We start from the raw sequence: 22,525 nt of genomic DNA on the forward strand, positions 1-22,525 counted from the left end.
ACACAACAAACAAACGAACCCTCACGGGAGAAAAGCAAAATAACAAATATTCAAATAAAAAGAAACAGATTCACTATATTAAAAAAAAAAAACTATACAAATTATTTAATGCAAGACTACATACAAAGTCACAAACATACACACATAACTTCAAACTACACTACTACACACTCACACACAATACATAACGAAGATTTTGGTTTAAACAAAATTTATGATGTTTGAATGAATAATCTACGTGGGCCCTTTTAATTCAATTGTTAAGCGGTGTTGAAAGTCCGTTCTGTAAACCGATAAAAGAAGTCAGTTTAGAGAAATCGGTGACGACTACGTATCATAAAAAGCCAAGGCCCAACGCCTCGTAAGTTGTAACTTAGCATTTCCAAGATTGTTCTTCCACACACACATACAGACTGATGAGTGATGGGTTCTCTTGGAGTGGTCGAGAAGCAGAAGCTTCACGCAGTTTGTATCCCATACCCAGCACAGGGCCACATCAACCCTATGTTCAAGCTTGCAAACATCCTCCATTACAGAGGTTTCCACATAACCTTCGTTCACACGGAATACAATTACCGTCGCTTGGTCAAGTCAAGGGGCCTTGATTCTGTAAAGGGACGACCTGGTTTCAGGTTCGAAACCATCCCTGACGGTCTTCCACCCTCTGATGATATTGATGCCACCCAAGACATCCCATCTCTCTGTATCTCAACTAGTAAAACCTGCTTAGTGCCATTTCGCAATCTCCTTTCCAAACTCAATGATTCTTCGTCGTCCAACATTCCTCCGGTTACTTGCATCATCTCTGATGGGGTCATGAGTTTCACTCTCGCTGCTGCTCAAGAACTCGATATCCCTGAAGTTCTGTTCTGGACCACCTCCCTTTATTTAAACTTGATATATCTATATTGAGCTAATTGCATCTATAATAATTTGCAGACACCAACTACTTAATAAATGGGTATTTGGACACCATCATCGATTGGATTCCTGGATTGATCAAGGATATTCGTTTGAGGGATCTTCCAAGCTTCGTTAGGACCACTGATCCCGACGATATCTTGCTCAACTTTTTAAAGGAAGAAGCAGAGAGAGCTAATAAAGCTCAGGTTATCATTCTTAACACCTTTGATGTCCTTGAGCTTGATGCCTTAGATGCACTGTCATCCATGTTTCCTCGTATTTACACCATAGGCCCACTCCATTTGCTCCACAATCAGATCATGGAGGATGGGTTAAAGTCTGTTGGGTCCAATCTATGGAAAGAACGACTGGACTGTCTGGAGTGGCTTGATTCCAAGAAACCCAACTCAGTTGTGTACGTGAATTTTGGCAGTATCACAGTTATGACGTCTCAACAACTTGTGGAGTTTGCTTGGGGACTCGCTAACAGCAATCACACCTTCTTGTGGGTAATTCGAGTTGATCTCGTGGCCGGTGACTCCGTGCTTCTGCCTCCCGAATTCGTAACAGATACCGAGGAAAGGGGACTCATAGTGAGCTGGTGCCCACAAGAACAAGTCCTAAATCACCCTTCTATTGGAACCTTTTTACTGTGGCTGGAATTCGACAATCGAAAGCATCTGTGGTGGAGCGCCTATGATCTGCTGGCCATTCTTCGCAGAACAACAAACCAATTGTCGTTATGTATGTACTGAATGGGGAATGGGCTTTGAAGTTGATAGCAACGTCAGGAGAGAGCACGTTACGGATATTATCAAACAGTTAATGGAAGGGGAGAAGGGTAAAGAGATTAAAAATAAAGCCATGGAGTGGAAAAAGAGAGCAGAAGAAGCCACCAATCTAGGTGGATCGTCTCAGTTGAATTTGGATAAAATGATCAACGAGGTGCTGCTCTGCCAATAAGAATTTCAGCCATTTCTGTTTCTTCTACACTTCAATCAGTGTACTTTTTTCCAATAAATAAAAGCAAAAAAAAAAAAAGGTTTCTAGCATATAAGGGCAACTTTTGAGGTTTAATATCAATAAAATAATATATTTAAAAAAAAATTCAAAACTAGATTAACTTTTTAAAAATAATATCAATAAAGGACAAAAACACTATTCATCTTCTTATTCTTGTCATTTGTTCACCAGAGCTGCCGTCCTCCGCCGTCCACTGCCACCCGCCACCGCCTCCACCCACCTCCTTCTCCGCCTCCGGTAACATTGCCAGAGGTGGCCAGAGGTAGAGGTGGCAACGATGGCATTGGTGGTCATTCCTCTGCCCGTCGCCGCCACCACTTCTGCCTCTACCCATCTCCGGCAACATTGCTGGAGGCGGAGGTGGTGGCATTGGACAGAGAAACCACCAACACTGCCACCGCCACTTTTGCCTCCACCTCCGGCAACGTTGCCGGAAGTGAAGGCGGCGGTGGGTGGTGGCGGGTGGCAGCTCTGGTGAACAAATGGCAAGAAGAAGATGATGGACAGTGCTTTTGCCCTTCATTGATATTGTTTTTAAAAAGTTAACCTGTTTTTTAAATTTTTTTAAATATATTACTTTTATTGATATTAAACCCCAAAAATTGCCCTTATATGCTATTAACCCAAAAAAAAAGTGGACATTCCAAGCTAACGCTGTTTCTTGTTTAAAATATGAAAAGAAACTTAAAAAATGAAAAAGAAGGTAGAATTATTCAAGAGCTATTCTACTCAGCCTGAATTGGGAAATTGGCAACCTTACTTGAATGAGTGTGATTTGCTAGATCTTAATTGGTAGAAGTTTTTGTGTTGACTTTCTGAGCAATTGCAATTTCTTCGGTGGCTTGGGCTGACAAAATGTTTTTGTTCAGTTCATTGTCAACAGGAAAGGGGCTTTACATAAGTTATGCATCAGAGGATACCACACGAATCATAAACTCGTGCCACTCTGTGAGCTCAATTAGGTATAGATCCATTGGTTTCAACTACACAAACGTCTAGAAATTAGGAGAATAAATAACCACCTGGATAGCTGTCAATAAAAAACCATACTTTGGATTGTGTAGCGTAGTAACATACAGCATGCTAGGAGCTAACATATATATTGTCTTGTTAGTTGTTACATGAAACGGAGAGATTCTACGTGCAAATTAACTTAATTCTTTCAACAAAAACAAAAAGTGATATCCTATTATCTCCCGATAAATGGGTGTTGCAGGAATCAAGTTAAACCACAGCCATAAGCAACCACCTACCCCACTGCAAGGCGGGCTGGATTAGATCAGGTTGAGGCCATTCCTAACTCAACCCTAAGTTTTAAACCCCCAACTCAACCTTCAACCATATCAACTCAATCCTACCATTAACTCTAATTAAATTCTTTTAATTCTAATCCAATTCAACCCAATTCAAAGTTAATTTCGGGTTAGATTGGGCCCAATCCGACCTTCCCATCCCTTAAAACCTTTATAGAATTTTTCAACTTTAAATCTTAAGTCAACTTTCATTATATATATTAATGCTATGTTTCATTAGTATTTATTTGTTGACATTTTTTTATTCTTTTGATACAAAAGTCAGAAAAACAAGTGTTAGAAATGACTATAGTTTATTATGAATTATGACTCATGATAGATCTTTTATGGGCGGCAAATAGCAAAGAGGAGATGAAGAATAAAATTTTCAAAAAACATAAAATAATGTTGTTAAGGCTCTGTTTGGAAGGAGTACAAATGCAAATATGTAGAGTGCAAAACCTTATGTTTTGTATTATTTTGTATGTATTTGCATTGTACATATTTGCATTTGTACTCTTTCCAAACTGAGCCTAAGATTTTAGTCTTTTTAATTAGGATTAAGTGAAATGATTATCTTAAAAGAAATACATGATACTATGTGGTGGGGGTTATACAAATATCATACATCTAAACAAATCAATGTATGTTATATATTACATACAACATATATTTATAAATGACATATATTATAGACTCGGGTTTGGATTAAGTCCGATTTCCTAAGGGGTCAATCCTAACCCAACCCGAAGTAAAATCGAGTTCATGAATTTCAACCCTAACCCTAATCCGAACATCAATCCGATCCAACCCAATCCAACTTTTTGGATTGAATTCGGGGCAACCCAATCCAGATTGCAGCCTTAGTTGAGAAGACTCATGCGGTTTGTATGAGGGCCCTGACTCATCCATATGTAGGTCCACGCCACTTGGTCAAGTCTAAGGGCCCTGATTCTGTAAAGGGGTTACCCGGCTTCAGGTTCGAAACCATATCCATGACGGTCTTTCTACCCTCTGAATTCTAATATCGACGACTCAAAGACCTCTCATCCCTCCACAAGCTGTTGAGTCATCGTAATGGTATGCTGCCAAAATTCACGTACGCAACCAAACTGGGGTTCTTGGAATCCAACAACTCCAAACACCGATCTTGGTTGTTCCTACAATAAATTGGGCCCAATAGACTTTAACCCATCCGAGATCTGATTGTGAAGCAATGGAAGTGGACCTACATATGGATGAACTTTTACATCTCGAGGGATGGGTTAAAAGTTTATTAGGTCCAATGAATGGCAATAAGAATAGCAATCAGGATGTCTAGAGTGGTTCGATTTTAGGGATGGCAATTTTTCTCATTTCCCCAATCCCCGTAGGGATAGGGATGATTTTCCTCCGCGGGGATGGGGATGGGAAAATTTTCATCCCCGCTGATGGGGCGGAGATGGGAAGAGCACTCCCCGTCCCGTAGGATCCCTACTAATATATGTATGCATACATTATATATGTATATATGTACATATACATCTATATATTAATATTTTAAAAAATATGGTTGAATCTTTTCTAATAGGATTGTAAATTTTAATTATATTTTTTTGAATAAAATAAAAAACAAAAACAAATGATTAACATTATAAAAAATCACAGGGAATGGAGATCCCCGTGAGGATGAGAATCCCTGTGGGGATGGGGATGGGGATAACCTTGTCCCCGTTAACGGGGACAGGGACAAAGATGGGGATGGGGATTTTCACGGGGAAACTCAGTTGTGCATGTAAATTTTGGCAACATCACCGTCATGACGCCTCAACAACTTGTGGACTTTGCTTGGGGGCTCATTAACAAAGTTTTAAACATTCTTGTGTTGTGGGTAATTCAATCTCTGCTCAATACTATATATTAAAATATTTTGATAAGATCATAACATTTAGTGGTGGATACGAGCTGAGCTCTTCACAAGCTATTCAAGCTCGCGGCTTGGTTTCAACTGAGCTTCGAGCCAAGTTCAAGCCCAATTTACAAGCTCGATTAATAAACAAACCGAGCTCAAGCCTAATAGAGCGCAGCTTGCAAGTTAAGTTCGAATATATATATATATATATATATATATATATATATATTGTATATATATAGTTATAGTTATAGAAAATAATATATAATAAAAATATTATAATTCTTAGTTTTTTTAAATATCAAATAAAAAATATTTTTATATATAAGTTTTATTTTTATAACACATTTTTTCTCAAATTGAGCTCGAGCCGAGCCGAGCTGAGCTCGAGTTTACGAGTTTTGACTCAAATCAAGCTCAAGCCTTGTACTACCTTAGCAAGCCAAGCTCAAGCCTTGTACTATTTGGCTCGGCTCGGCTTGAACCCACCCCTAATAATATTTTCTTTTCATAAAAAAATATTCACTAAAAAACAAAATAAATAACAAACTACAAGGAAACAAATGAGAACACGGACAACGAACTTACTTGGGGATGGCAATTTCTACCATACCCTGTGGGTACCCCCCCCCCCCCTATCCTCCCTGACGGGGTGGATATTTTTGCTTGAAGGATGGGTTTTGGGGTAGGATGGGTTTTAGGATTCTACAACCTGTATAGGTACGGGTATAGTACGGTATTAGGCTAAACCCAACACTCCCGGACCCGTATATTGTTGGAAAGCATATAAACTTTATGTACCAAGTATTGAAATTAATAATATTTTGAATTTTATGTAAAAGATAATTGATTAATTAAAATATGTGTTTTCTACATGTCTAAATCAAATAATTGGAAATTTTGTTTTTTATTTGTGTTATTTTACTTATTTATTGCTTATATATGACAATAAATAATAGGAAATTAGATATGGGTTGTAAATCAAATCCACTCCTACCCTTGAATGCAAGGAGGATAGGGTCGGGAAGGGCTTTGCATTTTCATGTGCGGATATGGTTTGTATTCTCAAAATCCAACCCGCTACTGGTTTTGGGGCAAATATGAATTGAGGGAACGGGATCTGCTCCTCACACATGGGCACCTCACAGGCACATCCACCATGCATTGGGAACATCTCCCTTGAATAATAACTTATAAGTACAGAAGATGTTCCCAATGCATGGTAGGATGTGCGTGTGAGGTCGGTTTGAGGCACCATGTGTGAGGAGCAGATCCGATCTCTGAATTGAGAGGCTTAGGGAGATGGGTAGAATCTAGAATTATAAAATCATCCCCAAATCCATCCCATTGCCATCCCTAAACCTACTACAAAACAAATATTTTAAATTTCTATACATCCATGACACGTGCCCTTAGGCACAAGGGAGTTGCTTAGCTTTTTCAGAGGGTTTTCAACCTGGTTCTTCCAATTTTGTGAGGATGAGTACCTAAGACCTTGCATTCGCATTGGCTCTGAGCTCAAAATGAGGTCCTCTTGTCAAAAAAAGAATGAAGAATGGAACTGGACGGTGGTAGTGTGCTGCCGCGTGCTTACAACAAAGGCAATCAATCATAAGGGTCTCAAGAGCATGCTGATTTAGGCTGGTTAGAAAAGGCTCTGCCGATCGTTCTCTAACGAGCAAGGTTTAGCTGAATGCTTTAGTAGTTCGGTAGGCTGTGGAACCAATGATAAGGTTTCACATCAATATTAAACTGAGGGCCTGTTTGTTTGATCTGAAGTCTGACATCTGAAAGTGCAATAATTACATTAAGAGGTATATATTGGTATTGGTGAACTTTTCTTTCCACTAAACTCAACTCTGAATGGAGAGAATGTTGTTCTCAATTCTAAATTTAGAAAATTATCAAATATACATTTTAACCAAGAGTTTTTCTGTCTTTGGGGATATTATTGAAAAATAAAAAGTTGTATGATTGCACTTTAAGAAATAAGAGATAAAAAAACAACAGGCCTTTAAAGTCACATCAGTATTAATTCGAATTCTATTTATACATACGAAGCTACATCAAACTATCAGGTTTGGAGACTTTGGACAAACAAACTCAATACCAGATGAAAATTCCAAGAAGCCAAAGATGATTGAAGTTTAATTTGCAGCTGTAACATCAAGTATTAATTTCCTCAATTAATCTATCCAATTGGAAAAAAGATGACCCCCCTGGCTTTGCAGCAGCTTCTGCTCTCTTCTTCCACTCCATGGTCTTGCTCCTCAACATTTTCCCCCTCTCCCCTTCCATCAATTCCCTCACAAACTCCTCCACTTGCTCTCTCTTGACGTCGGTGCTGATCTCCATACCGATCCCCCATTTGGTGCGTGCATACAGGCAGTTAGTCTGCTGGTCGGCGAAGAAAGGCCAACAGATCATGGGAACTCCCTCACATATACTTTCCAGTGTGGAATTCCATCCACAGTGCGTTAAAAAGCCACCAACCGAAGGATGACCCAAGACTTGCTCTTGTGGGCACCAATCCACAAGCAAACCTCTCCCTCTGATTACCTCAACGAAGTCATTTGACTTGATTTCTGATCCACCATCCACAAGATCAGGTCGAATCACCCATAAGAAAGGATACCCGGTATTAGCAAGCCCCCAAGCAAACTCCCTCAGCTGTTGAGGTGTCATAGTGACTAGGCTCCCAAAGTTCACGTACACAACTGATTTGGGCTTCCATTTCTCTAACCATTCCAGGCATCCCATCTCCTCTTTCCACAGATTTGATTCAATCGACTTCAATTTTGCATCGGATATTTGCTGCCGGCAGAGCATTGATAATGGACCAATGATGTAAAGCTGGGGAAACTTGGATCTAATGACGTCTATGACCTCTTGCTCTAGATCATCAAATGTGTTGAGAATAAGCCCTCTAGCTTTCCTAGCATTAGTCACTTGTTCGAAATTGTAGTTGAACATGGTGTCATAGCGATCCGTTGTCCTAAGGAACGTAGGTAGATCCCTTAGTCGAATTCCACTCATAGCAGGTATAAAATCGATGGGAGTGTCCAGGTACCCATTACTTAAGCAACTCTCATCTACAATAAGAGCATAAATATAATTAACTCCGTGAAAGGTGAAACTTTTTTAATTCATATCCATGATTGAAATGAAAAGGATCAAGGACTAGAAAAAAAGTATGCTGTATATATACCTTTCAGTGGGAAGTAGCCTCTTTCCATGAGCTGTTCATAATATAAGTAACACAAGAAACCACATGCGCTTGGTGTAAAGAAGACTAACTCAGGAATGCCCAAGTCTTGAGCAACCTGTAAAGTGAAGCTCATGACCCCATCTGATATGATACAGGTGACAGGAGGCATATCTGGTGAGCTATTGAGCATCCTTACTAGATTGTGGAATGGAACTACACAATTCCTTGGCATCGATCTACATAGTGCCGGAAGATCTAGTATGCCTCGCTTGTTGTCCGGTGGCAATCCGTCAGGGATGCTCTCGAATCTGAAGTCGTTCAATCCTTTGACAGATTCTGGGCCTCTCGAACTCACCAGGCGCTGATAGTTGAACTCCGTGTGGACAAAGGTGATATGGAAGCCTCTAAAATGGAGGAGTTTTGCCAGTTTGAGCATAGGGTTTATGTGGCCTTGAGCCGGCAACGGAACACAAACAGCATGGGGCTTGACCTTTACCGGCTTCATTAGGCACTTGTAAATGGAAGTGGCCGGACGGGGCCGGGACACTTATTTGCTTGTGAAGATTCACTTGGGCCGTTGAATTCAAGCTTTGATTTATAGCACAGATGACAGAAACACAGGTGGGTGTTGTTTTCTGCAGCTAGCGTCACATTCACTTTTCTCCCTCTCCCTCTCAGACTGAGACCCCCATCCGCCATCCTTTTGTCTAAACTCTAAACAGAGACAAAAACACACCTGTGCCGGATTGAACCCATTTGAACTTAATTGAGGATACGTCAAGATCTCCTCATCAGCTGCTCAGCATTTGTTTTTTTTTTTGTATTATACTCTTTTAATAAAAAGATAAATTATTAGAAATGGTCGAGCCAAATCAGATGTTATTTATGAAAATTCCAGGGGTGGGTTTTGATTGATCAAAACTCTTCCCATATTATATACCATATCTTTTTCACATCATTGATTTTTTCCATAATATTGAATATAAAAAGATATATATCATATATAAATAGAAAAAATAGGTTTATTATTATAAAATTAAGAAATGCTAATAAAAAAAACTAATTTTATTTTTTATTATTCTTCAAATTTTTAAAATAAAACTTAATTAATAAAAATTTTCAGAAAGATTGAAAGCAAATCGTTGCTCCGTCACCATTTCTGTTTTCCCTATCCATCTCTGCCTCCATCTCCATTTTCCACCGAACAAATATGGAACTTGGTAAATGGAATCACTAATCTCTTTCGAATTCTCTTTGTTCTCATTTGAACTAGTCTTCGAATCTCTATTTTGCTCGCAAGAGTTATTGGCCCAAATTCCCTTCTGCATCCATCCTTTCTTTATTCTCCAAAAGACACACTCAGAAAGCTAACATTCATCAAATAAACTCATTACAGAAGATAGTTCGCTACAGGAAAATGGGGCTATAGTTATGGCACTTTAGCTAAGGTCCAAAAAACCGTAGCTAAAACATGGAATATAATTACAGGACAATTTGATGTCAGTGGCAAAAAGTTGAGCTTTAATTATGGACAATTTGTCTGTGGTTAAAAGTTATTCTGTCCGTGGCTAAAAGGTATTTATAGCCACAGTTATAATGTATCCATGGCTATAAATTACAAAGGCAAAAGATGAACTTTAGCTACGGACAAATTGTCCGTGATTAAAAGGTGAGCTTTAGCTACGGACAATTTGTCTGTGGTTAAAAATTATTTTATCCGTGGCTAAAAATATTTATAGCCACGGTTATAATGTATTTGTGGTTATAAGTTACAAAAGCAAAAGATGAGTTTTAATTACGGACAATTTTTGTCCGTAGTTAAAAATTATTCTGTCCGTGGCTAAAAGAAATTTATAACCACGGTTATAATGTATCTATGGGTATAAGTTACAAAAGTAGAAGTTGAGCTTTAGCTAGGGACAATTTGTCCATGGTTAAAAGTTATTTTGTCTGTGGCTGAAAGATATTTATAACCACGGTTATAATATATCCGTAACATGAAGAGGGTTGCGGAGATTGTTCTGGTTCTGTCAGCGTCGGGAGAAGTTGTGGAAAAAGAAGAGAGGATTTGGGGAAGATGAGAGGCGGGAGGAGTCCCACAGCCGGGGAGAAAGGTTTGATGGCGGAGGCTCGGGAGAAGTTGGTGGAGATGTGCGAACTACTGGCTCCAAGGGACGTGCGTGGTATGGTTAAAGGGTCTCCTTCACTTGGAGGCTTGATCTGTATGATTAAAGGAACAAATAAGATAAATGCTATTGCCTAATGGCTGAGCAATATTGATGTGAATCTTTACCAAAGTCTTTTTTCATCTCCTTTCTCCTTTTTTGGTAGATGATAGGTGAATTTTACTTTTATCAGTGGTAACATTCTTGGTTTATAGTTGGGTTCCAATCTCTTTTTTAAAATATGATGAGACTTTCTTTTGGTTCATCTTTGAATTCTTGTTATTTTACTGGTAGGTGCCATACTTATCTTTACTATTTAATAATGAGTCACTGTTAACTTATGTATTTTTTTCTGGGTTTAATAGACATCAGACCTGGACCAAATTTATACCAACAAAAGATAACAATTACAACATTTAATATGTAAAGGCACTGGTGTTCTTGAAACAGAGGCATGTGAGTTCTGTGGAGAAATTAACAAGATAAAAGATGGCATAATCAAAGGAGGCGTTGCAAAAAAGGCAAGTTTTTCAGCCGTGTGATTGGTCCCCCCTACCACCTTGGGGGGAGGGGGGTAATAAATGGCACTCATGTCAGGAAATAAACGTAGGCCTACTAGCTAAAGCAATAGAAAATTCTTGCTGGTGTAGGAATTGGTTTAAGAAATTGCTGGAGGGAAATTTCTTGCTTAAGAGAGAGTCCACTGTAAGTGTCCTTTTCTTTACTCTTTCTGTCTCATTCTTTTTTCTTAATGGCATTTCTTTCATAATGGACAGTACTCAACCTGATCCTTATTGTAGTTTGAAGAGACCTTAATTTAAACAGTTCTTTTATCTGACCCCAATTCAATAAAAAAATTTGAGCAGCAACCTGAAGGATGTAGGATTCAAAGTGAAAATGAGACAATCAATGATAGGAGGTTTTTTGTTCTGCCATTTTTTTTATCAGGATACCTTTTGGTCTGGTTGAGGTTATGTATGGACAAGTTGTGAAATATGGGGCTTTTCATTACTTTTTGTACTCCCACTTACAGTTTTCAAAGATCTTCTGAACTGAGGGATTGGCTACTTGGAAGGAATGCTTAGTTAAGGACATTTTTATCTAGATACTCTTATATTTATTATTATTTAAACCTATTAATAAAACCATACGATGAGAGGTGATTTGGCACGACGTAGCAAGTAAAGTCATCTCGGCACCTAATCCAGTTCAGGGCCCAAGAACCGAAATGACACGTAATTGATTCCAGAAGCTTCTCAACGGACTCCGAATTTTACGGGATCACGCTACGTAACGGCAAACCTTATCCTCTCCCGTCCGGATCGGGCGGACACGATAGACTCCATTAACTGATACGTTACTCCTCAACTAAAGCGGAAATGGATCTCATTCACTTAGGACAAAGATCCCGGAACCGTTTTGTGAGACCCACGGCAGCTCAGATATATAAGGGCAACAACCCCTCCAAGGACCAAGTATGCGCGATTATTTGCTCACTAATACGCTTATCATTCAACTTTTAGCTCACAATACTAACTTAAGCATCGGAGCAACCTCGTTGGGTTAGCCACCCTGGGTTCTCTGAGCTTCGTTGTTTTGCAAACCGAACCATCTCGCTATGCAACCAAGTTCCAGATCATCCTCTAGCTAGGAGCATCCAGATCATGCTCCATCACCTTAGTATTAGTATTTCACATGTCAGTGACCCTAAAATCCAATACATATTGTATGATGCACTACACTATGTATCAATACTTTGAACCTTGGTTAAGATACTAAGATTCTAAGAAACATCTGCAAGTTGTCCTTGGTATAAAGCTTGGGATGATGCCACAAGAAGCTATCTCTGAAGTGAAAACTCCTGATGTTGAGAGATTATGTGTCGTTTTCAAGCAATTGTGGTTCTTCAGATCCTATTCTTACTGTCAAGGTATCACATTATTTCCTCATATTTTCTTGCCTAGCTTCTATACTTCAATTTTTTTTGGTACTTTATATTAGTTGTTTAATCTTACTTAAAAAATTGTAAGTTCTATAATTTACTTTCTATTGGGATCTTACAACTGTTATCACTTTAATAAGTTTAATTTTTTACTTTTCTACTTTTTTGCTTTAGATTTAATCTTATATTTTTCTATTGGGATCTTACTGCTCCCTTCCCTTTCTTCTATGGTTTGTGGTGGTCTTCCATGAAAAGAGGATCTATCATTACTTACAGAAGGAGCAGATCTAGAAACTCAACCCTATTGATTAGCAATCAAAACATGAGCTTCAGCAATGACCTCAAACTTCAATCAAGAATGAGAAACAGTTGAACTGTTTTCTCTCTGACCAACAATAAACCTTTCGGTAACAAGGCATGTAAGCCATACAACAAAATAGGAACAAAAATAGGTGTATAACAGTAGCTATCCAAAAATTACCAATATGGGTGTCAAGATTGGTAAAGCTTTTATGTTGAAAAATCTCTTCCATTCTTTTCACACCTATTTTCTACTATAGCATATATACATCTACCCAATTGATTATACAAAAGAAAAAACATTGATGAAAAGAAAGTATATGCTTTAGGGACATATTTTCCAATTCCTAGTTACCAATTTCTTTCCCACATTTGCAATTGATGATTATTATTGTAAAGACAAGCAAGAACCAAATGTCAAAGTTACAACAAAGCAAGAACCAAAATACCAATGAAACCAACAAAATAGGCAACACTTGCCTTTAACTCAATTGGTAAACCATGACAATCCCATCCGGGCACATAATGGACTTTATAATTTTGAAGAAGCTGCACAAAATTTTAAAAAGATTAATAAATAATAAACAATAAAGTGAGGAAGAAACGAGAAAAAAACAAGCAGAAACATTTATATAATGGTATCTAACCATGAAAATATGAAGTTCACAGCAGGAGTGCAACTATAATTGTTTCAAAAATTATGTGCACATTATTACCTTACTCATTTCAAAAAAAAAAAAAAAAAATTATGCACATTACTCGCTACAAAAAATATGGATTTTGGTGACATTAGACAAATGTTGCCAAAACCGCAATAAACGTCACGGAAACTCTCGCGACGTTTACGCAATCATCGTGCTTATGAAAGTCTGAAAAAGTTTTCACGACATTTGTAGCAATTTTCAGTGACGTTTGCAAACGTCACGAAAGATCACACTTTTGACAACATTTATAAACGTCGTCAAAGGCCACACATTTAGCAACGTTTATAAATGTCACCACATATTGATAACTTTTGACAACGGTTGTAAACGTCGTCAAAAGCCGTCAATATTTTTTCCCTGGGCTGCCTACAAACGTCACCAAAAGTTCATTGTTTTTTTTCCTATTTTCCTCGTTTTTGTAGCTATCCAAATTAATTTAAATCACCTGCTTTACACCTAATTAATCATGTTTATCCATATAACCTATTTGACAATATAAACATATATTAAAATATTATAAAAAACTTTAATACTTGCAATTAAACATTTATGTTTAAACAAAAAAGAAGATATAATAACATCCAAAATGAAGGGATTTCCCGTTTGCATTCGTATTCTCCTCCCTACTTGTTACATATGCACAAGAGGACCCTCTACCAAATGCTGGTTCAATGTCCTACAAAAGACAACAATTTTCGCTAAAAGATTTGAAAGTATAAACATAATTTTTCTTGGTTGATATAAAATTAAATTTGGCTTATCTTACTAGGTTTGATGATAGAACAGCATGATGGGAATCAAAATCTCTAAGTGGAACATAAATGTTTTCCGACCCATGGCTCTGCACAAAAAAACAGTGTATTCAAACATTCTTATCAATTAAATATTATGAACATAGGGTTCAAATAAAGAGGGTAAGAATAGATAGTTGAGATCATCAATTAAATCATGCTGGTTTTTTGCTCCAAATAATAATTCACATATAAAAAGCAAGAATAGTCGTGTGAGCATTTCTATAATTGACAAAACAGTGATTTTAGGTCCCAGATTGGTGAACTACCATAAAACTGTGAGATTCTATACAAAGCTGGAAGTGATGTTGTATCCCAACACTGAAACTAGTGGTTTTCTGAATTGCTGGATCAATGTGGTTCTCACTTCCACTAAAACATGAAATGCAAAATTTACAGCTCAATCCAACTTAATTCATGATATTGGGTACCATAAAATTCTCGTACAGAAACATGTCTTATGGTACTGATGCTTTGTGGGGTTGTGAAGCTTGACCTGACCCGACCCATTTCCATCCATCCCAAGTCCCCAACTGAATCTGGAACAGATTTTGGAAGGAGAAGTGGGCCAAGAAGGTTGGAAAAAGAAAGGGAAGGGTGGGTCCTAGGACTGGTTTATTGAACGAGGGTGCTTTGTGAGGGAGACTGGTTTGATGTAAATGGTTTATTGAACGAGGGTGCTTTGTGAGGGAGACTGGTTTGATGTAAACTGTTTAATACAAAAGGAAATTCAAATTCGTTGAGTGGGACAGTTAATTGCGGAAGAAATTCAAATTCCTCCCCAAATTTGTCTCTTTTATAGTATTTTCTTGATTGGACAGGTGAGATGAGATTATGAGAAGCAGCTAGCAAACACTATGGGATTTTTGTAGAAATGTGGCGTGGACTTTTCTCTCTTTCTCTCTCTCTTAGATATCTTTGTTGGGTGGACGACCCCATTAGAGGGCAGAGATTGAGACATGCGTGGGCTAGGACTACCTTGGTCCCCCACCCACATGAAAGGCTTGACTTGACACGGTATACAGATATAAACAGTTAAGCAAGATTGTCAATGTGAGGGTGTGTTTGGCTGCAGGGATACGCCTGCTAGCTAGCATGAGTAAGGGAAATATATGATGGGATGTTTGACTGTTTATGCATGGCAGTATCTAGCATGCAGTTGAAGCCTCTAAAACAACAGTAATAAAATTAATTAGAAAAGGGAATATCAAGGAAATAGTTTTCTCTTAATAGAGGAAAAGAATAAAAAATATAAAAGAAAAACAACCTTCTTACTATGAAATGAGCTAGATACAAGCCTATAACTATTATATAACTACTTAGCTCACTTGAGGTTTGCTAGATAGAAGAAACCTTCATAGCAAATAAGATTTGAATCTAAAGCTGTGATAGAACTTTGGAAAAATAAAAACAAATATGATAATCCTACCAAACTATTTGAATCCAGCCACAAAATGATGAATACAGAAAGGAAGAAAACCGAAATTCAGGAGACAATTTGTAAACCAAACAAATGAAAGAGAGTAGCAAAGAAAATTATGAGGGAGAATGACGGTTCAGCCCAGGGTTTTTGACATTTTGAATGTTTATAGCTCTGCAGTGGAAATCAGAAATCTGCATTGGGCCTGTCCGTACTTTTCCGAAATTATAATGGCACATAGAAAAACATATTGTAATTATTTACATAGATAATCCTAGGAAAATTTCCTAGTTATCTCATGTTGGATTTCTATTGGTTTTTCTCCTCACCCCAACTGGATAAATAATGTTCGCTTGGTTTGTCTCAAGACCTGCGATGCAAGTTCCATTTGCATTGGTACAAAAGCATGGAAGTGCACTAATCAATTTAAGTGCAAATTCTGATTTATGTTTGATTCAACTTCTACCTTATAATAATCTATTCATTTTGCAGTATAATATGGTTATAAGCAGTCATTCACAGAAATCAAAAGAAAAAAAATTCTTCCCATGAGCTCATCAGGACCCATTAAAAGGCTTCATTCATGCTCCTCTAAGTAGTAGTAGTAGTAGTAATCTCTTCTCTAACATGTAATTGGTAGTTTGTGCAATTCAATGTTTTCTTAGGTCCACAAGAAACAAGATAAATATCTGGGAAATGTCTATAGTTTTTGTGATAGCCATACCTGAACTGTGTTGAGTGTGGGGAATGGATCAGGCATAGGCATGCCATATTATTGTGCCATCCGCTCCATGAAGGATTGCAAATGTAGCACGTGTGAATTCAGGTTCACCATGTCCGATTGAAGATTGTCCACCTTTGCCCAAAGTTGTTGGTTCTCTTGCTCCAACTGTGTCGTGTATGTGGTGGCAGTTGTACTTTGAGAGGTGCTTTCGGACCTTGCAGTATTAATGTTCATGGATAACACATATACCTGCAATCGCCACTCAGACACAACTTGGGTCCTTGACCTTGATTACCATCCATGACTCAACAAACTTGTCCCATGCATCATAATAAGCCTCAAGGTTTTCGTTAACAACCACTAGCTGCACACAACTAAAACCATCTTAGATCTAAAATCTTCAAACCTATATACAAAATGAGAGCCTTAGAAATAAAACATTAGGCTGAGTTTGGAAGGAATACAAATGAAAATATATGCAGTGCAAATACATACAAAATACAAGGTTTTGCACTCTATATATTTGTATTTGTACTCCTCCAAACTCAGCCATAATTGAAACAAACAAATTGACCAGTCCAAACATGTGGATCGATGGCCTTGACTACTTCCATTTCAAGGGGTTTAAAATTAAGCATCCAACCTTCAAACAAAATAGCCTGAACCATCCAAAGGGCAAAACAATAATGAGACAGAATGGAAAATTATTGATTCAGTAAGCTTTCTATTGGATAAGCTTCAGGAGTTGTGTTTTTTAAAGCCCCAATTCTAAGGTTTGTGTTTTGGGGCTTAAAAGTGTTTTGGGACTTTAGTTTAGATTATGTTTTTTTTTAAAGGCATACTTACCGAACACTAAAAACACTTTTTGTCACATTTTGGTTTCCCACAGCCCAAAACTCAAATGTGAAGCTTATCCAAACATAACCATTAATAATCAAAAAACTGAAGATCACTATCTTACTGCTAGTGGCCCTTCAACCTCTGGCCATGTTGAAGGATCAGATCTGTCACCTCTTCCACCAAACGCAGACTGTATAGAGAGATGTATACCCTATCAATATATAATCTTAAACTCATAAAGAATCTTCAAAAATAAAGAAAAGGGCTAATGATAATTTTCTGCTTGCTTTGTTGTAACGTGGAAGCTTCATCCTCATGCCTGAATGGTTTACAACCCATTGTTACAGACAGGATACCATGTTTTTATAAAGAAAGGAAAACTCCATTATTTGGAACATGAATAAATCAATGCTTTCTTAGTTCGGGAAGGGTGCAAATACAAATATGTATAGTGTCAATTTTGCATTGTACAGTATCTATTTGTATTTGCACTCTTTCCAAACTGAGCCATAGAAATCATCAAAGGCAGTAATGCAGACTGTTGAGACATACATACTTTCTTTTGTCAATCTGCACAGGTCCATCAGTCTTTCAATAGAGAGATGAAGATCATGGCCGAAGGAGTGAGAGATCCATCAGATGGATGCCCAAAACTTGCAGAATAGGGAGGGCGAATTTCAAAAATTTTCTCCCTTCAATTAGGAATCGTATTCCCTATTTTAGAAAAATCATATTTTTCAAGGATCAATCTTGAACCATAAATCGAACCAGATTTGAAACGAAATAGTAGGAGAGGGATATTCCTGATATAGAGAAATAGTATCTCTCAATGGAGGTGTTCATGCCCAAAGAATATCACCAAAGACTGCTCCCACTGAAGATGACATAGTGGATGGAGGAGCAGAATCAGCAGGGTCCGTCCCACGAACCAAACTCTTCAGGAAGAATCCAATGGAGCCAGTGAACACAACTTCCAATCAGCCTTTCTCCAAAGACTGATATCAAGAACACTTCTTGATCTTCTCCCACCAAGGAGATCGAACTAGCAGTGAGGCGGCAACTGGAGGAGAACGCAAGAGCAGGAGATGGCGTAGATATCTTCTCTCTTGGTTGTCTGAGATTTGATCTCTAGATGCTTAGATGATGTGGATTGTTCGCCCCCTCCAGTCTTTACAAGCTTAAAGAGATCAGCTCCTGATCCTATCAGGAGTTTCCTAATTCAGATCATTATCTGAATTTGGACTCTCTTTAAGTGATAAGGATAAGACCCTTATCTTATTTGTAGATTATATCAGCCTTCTCCTGATCTTATCAGGAGGTTTCCAGATCTGAATTCAGATCTGGTCTCTTTGAGTGGATAGAGTGGGACTCTATCCTATCAGCTAATTTAATCCCAAATCCGCCCCCTCTATTTAACTAATTAAAACAGGCCAGTTCGAAATGGGCTTTAAGCCCAATAAGTCTGTGTGCTCAAACTGCTTCCAAACTGCTGCCCAGTTGGGCTTCCTTGTATGGCGTGGGACCCAAGCATTGATCTACACATCAGCCACATAGGTTCGGCCCAGCCTTTGTTACAAGGCCTGGCCGAATATATTGTTGTGGACAATGCACCCCCTGAAACCCATCACATGGGCCTCTATTGGGCCCAACACTTACATTAAGTGGTCCCTGGGCCAAACCACCTTATAAAAACCCAAGGACTGTGGGCAGATGCAAGATTAGTCCATCAGGTATTACCCCTAGTGGCCTTACACTTAACCTCTCAGCCATAATGATCAAACACTGCCCGACAAGAGAGGACCTCTCCCTCGACTGCAAGGAACAGTGTTGCACTCTCTACTTATGTGGATTCCGGAAATTAAAACCTTTTGCAAACATTTTAGAAACCGTAATATATATATATATATATATATATATATATACTTTTATATCTCATATAAAATATATTTTACAAAACAAATCTCAACGATTGAAATCGGTTGCCGACAGTCTTGGTTTCCATCAGAGAGAGTGCATCCCCGATCATTACCTTTGTCCGACAAAGGGGCTGATCCTGTCACTATGATCACCCACTCAGATGAATTCTCAAGCTGTCCCAACATACCCAGGTTTTGACCCTCGCTAAGGATCTCACTGATTGGCATATCAAAGACAGTCTAATCCGACACATAGTGCAGTATCATAATCGAGTCTAGGGGTCAAGTGTAACTTTCCAGTTTTACCCATCAATCTCCAAGGTCCAGGGCAACATTGGAAATCTGGTCCGGTTCAAAAAATTAATTAATCCTACACTGCATGTGCCTTGGGTCTCACCTTGGCAGTTGAGACGGGTCACCCCAACCGACTTGGTGGCACATCAGTGTCAGTCTTGTCAGGATAAGTCTCCCCAGACCGACCCACCGGCTATGAACATTCTAAACTAACACGAGTGTCATTAAGTGTTCAGTTTAAGGGTATAACACAGAAACAAACCACAAGAACATGAATCAAATATGCACTTTATTCATTTACAATAAATGTCAAAAGTACATCATTCTGATTGAAGCTAAGGGCATACAAAGACTGTCTAACAATGGCTTCTAGCATTCCTCCGAAGCTGATGAAGGCAGAAATTGACAAAAATTGAAAGAACAAATCCCTTATATCTACTTTTAACAAGTTAAGGAGAAGAATATTAAAATATCAAACGGAAGGCATTAATTTCAATTGCTACCTCTAAAAGTGCATTTCTAGGATTTTCTTATCGCAGTTCAGCCTACAATAAAATCAAACCATAAACAAAATTTTGAGTTGAAGAAGGGGAAAATACTTAAATGAACTACAAATGATCATTACTTGATCCTCAGCTATCAAATAGAAATCATCCATTGATATTGTTGCAGAATTCCTAAGATTAATTATAGCTTCAGAAACTCCATATTTTTCATATAGTCTTCACTCTAAAAAGGAAATTTTATATAAAATATTGCACTAGTTTGCAACCAACCTTCCAGTGCATCGTAAAAGATAATCTAGAGCAAAAATAAGTGTAGTCTTCCCACTTCCTTGTGGAGCAGCGAAACCAATCTGTACCACAAACAGAAATTATCTATATGAGCTGCTTATGCAAACACACTTATGGACAGTGATCAGGGAATAAGGAAAACGATATGTCCAAAAGGATATCTATACCACTAAAGGAGTGATATCTTCTGCAACCTTGAACATTGACCTATGATGGAAAATTTGATCTTCACACCAGAAGAACACCGGTATATACAAGTGATAAAATCTGGCTTTTTGAGGGATTGATAGGTTAAGTTCATTGAATTAAAATAATTTGCAGAGGTAAAGCCCACATTTTAACCACTTCTGAAAAGTCTGCAATTATTTTTGGGGTCAAACCCAGTTTCTCTACAAGAGGACCTGAGCATGCAAACTCGTAAAGTTCCTACATAGAGGAAACAACCGTTGGTGTTGCAGGAGACGTTGAATTTAATTAGCCCTGCCTCCAGCTGTTGTTGATGATGGTGTCAAAAAATATGGAATTGTCCTGCATCGGTGAACATCCTTGGGCTAGAAAAAAAAAAAAAACACAAAAACAGATACCAGCAAAAACCTCCAGAATGTATTAGTAGTTTAGTACAATTTTCTTTTGGGTATTACAAAAAGAAATTTGGCAAATGCATATATTATAACCACTCAAACTCTTCCTGGAATATGTCTACTCTCATGCATACTGTAATTTATTTCTCATAGTTCAGAAATACAAAGTAATTAAGTGACAACACTTGGAGCAGTTACCAAACTAATCCATTTCCACGAACCCCAATAAAGAAAAATAGAAAACAACCAAAAAAAAAGGCAGTGGATGGAAGAAAACATTGAAATTTTAAATGAATGATTGGATTAGAGAGATGCAAAGGAATTAGTTAAAATGAACAGTTAAAAAACCCTCTTAGATAAAAGGAACTGACCTATCAATAAAATCTATAGAACTTTTAGTTTCCTTCAGATCTGATAATCTATTATAATTTTTGTTTTTACTTTTCTATCTTCGAGTTTCCTTCATGGGGTTATGGACTTGTGGGTTTGGGCAGGAGACCTATCTGTGAAGGGCCGCTATATAGAGTTAATGTTTCTATTTTCTAATCTCTGGGAATGGAGGAGAAACAGAATTCATTTTGCATTCCACTCCCACAAGGTAAACAGTCTTCTACTCCATGATCGACTGCAACATCAATTAAGCAAAAAGAGAAGTTCCCTTACCAAGAGCAATGCATCCTAAAGCAATATTCTTCCACAAGCAAAAAGAGAAGCTCCAACATCAATTAAGCAAAAAGAGAAGCTCCCAAAAAAAGATCGCAGAAAAATAAATGTACATATGCACACCACTAATTTCTAGGTTTGATGAATCAGCAGAAATAAAACAGAGGAAAAATTTTTTAAAAAATAAAAGATTTTCCACTAGAAGATTTTTCAGTAAATAATCAGTAGAAATTTCTACGTTTGATGAATATTTCCAATAGAAGATTTTCCATGAAAAACAAAGAGGAAAAATAAAAAAATAAAAATTACCTGAACTCAAATCGTAATTAGAAAATGGGGTTGAAGCAGCCCCAAAATGATTTACAGCATATGAGGAGTGGAGGGAAAGAGAAAAGATGAAAAAACGACGCGGGTGAAGTAGGAGGGAAAGAGAGAAGAAGAGTGACCGAGAGAGGGAGAAGCAGAAAGCACAACGCGGGAAGTAGAATGAAATCTCAGTGAATGGGTTTGCGCGGGTTTAGAGTTTGGGAAAAGTACGAGCAGACCAGCCTTACAATGACTCTCAAATTCAACCTTTGAAATTATAAGACCAATTCCCACGATATATGTAAGCATCACACTTCTACCTATGTGGCAATCCAATTCGGATTATATGTAACCATAACATTTATTTAAAAATTTATTTTGAAATTTACCCTTAAATTACAAAGATTAAAATGATCCTGTATTAGGGCCCACGACCATTGTTCTCTCCCGCCCTCCCTATTCTCTCTTTCGTTCTCTCACACTCTCAACTCTATTCTCTTCAACTGTTTCTCCAACTGCAACTTTTGTTCTCTCACACTTTCAACTCTCTTCTCTTCAACTACTTCTACAACTGCAATTGCAAGTTCTCCTCCCCAGTGTCACTCCTCTTTCTCACTCTCATTTTCTCCTCCCTCGCTCCCCCTCGGTCTCCCCAGCGGCGCTCCTTTCCATCTTTAACCTTCGTCTTCTCAGACAAGCATTAGCAGAGGACAACTCCAAAGTTTCCTTCTTTCTCCGTGAAATTAAGTTTTTGAGGAACAAAACCCT

General features: G+C 38.0%; 2 protein-coding genes and 1 pseudogene across 12 annotated transcripts; 1 reads left to right on the forward strand and 2 right to left on the reverse strand.

The window, feature by feature from the left end:
* Positions 1-1,916, forward strand: LOC148803672 (7-deoxyloganetin glucosyltransferase pseudogene; annotated as a pseudogene).
* A 5,189-nt stretch (positions 1,917-7,105) lies between these two features.
* LOC148803673 (7-deoxyloganetin glucosyltransferase-like) lies at positions 7,106-9,023 on the reverse strand. Its single transcript, XM_088891290.1, has 2 exons — positions 8,318-9,023; positions 7,106-8,201 (listed from the first exon to the last, which is right to left on the reverse strand). The coding sequence occupies exons 1-2, from the start codon at positions 8,820-8,822 to the stop codon at positions 7,276-7,278; spliced, it is 1,431 nt and encodes a 476-aa protein (XP_088747416.1). The 5' UTR covers positions 8,823-9,023; the 3' UTR covers positions 7,106-7,275.
* A 4,874-nt stretch (positions 9,024-13,897) lies between these two features.
* On the reverse strand, positions 13,898-22,050 carry LOC148803674 (D-glycerate 3-kinase, chloroplastic-like). 11 transcript variants are annotated; one of them, XR_016078504.1, is made up of 8 exons: positions 20,375-22,046; positions 20,190-20,269; positions 20,039-20,090; positions 19,917-19,958; positions 17,325-17,393; positions 16,364-16,727; positions 14,195-14,269; positions 13,898-14,104 (listed from the first exon to the last, which is right to left on the reverse strand). XR_016078504.1 is itself a non-coding variant. In XM_088891298.1 (8 exons), the coding sequence occupies exons 3-6, from the start codon at positions 20,199-20,201 to the stop codon at positions 16,626-16,628; spliced, it is 258 nt and encodes an 85-aa protein (XP_088747424.1). In that variant the 5' UTR covers positions 20,202-20,269; positions 20,375-20,758; positions 21,761-22,050; the 3' UTR covers positions 13,898-14,104; positions 14,195-14,269; positions 16,364-16,625. The 11 variants fall into 11 exon arrangements, 2 of the variants coding, with proteins under 2 accessions (XP_088747424.1, XP_088747421.1); XM_088891298.1 differs by lacking the exons at positions 19,917-19,958; positions 20,039-20,090 and adding an exon at positions 16,948-17,022 and having other exon boundaries at positions 20,375-20,758; positions 21,761-22,050; XR_016078512.1 differs by lacking the exon at positions 20,039-20,090 and having other exon boundaries at positions 21,761-22,045.
* Positions 22,051-22,525: the final 475 nt, after the last annotated feature.

The sequence above is a fragment of the Nelumbo nucifera genome, chromosome 1 (genome assembly GCF_055504915.1).
Source record: "Nelumbo nucifera cultivar China Antique chromosome 1, China Antique-T2T, whole genome shotgun sequence".
NCBI classification, from domain to species: Eukaryota; Viridiplantae; Streptophyta; class Magnoliopsida; order Proteales; family Nelumbonaceae; genus Nelumbo; species Nelumbo nucifera.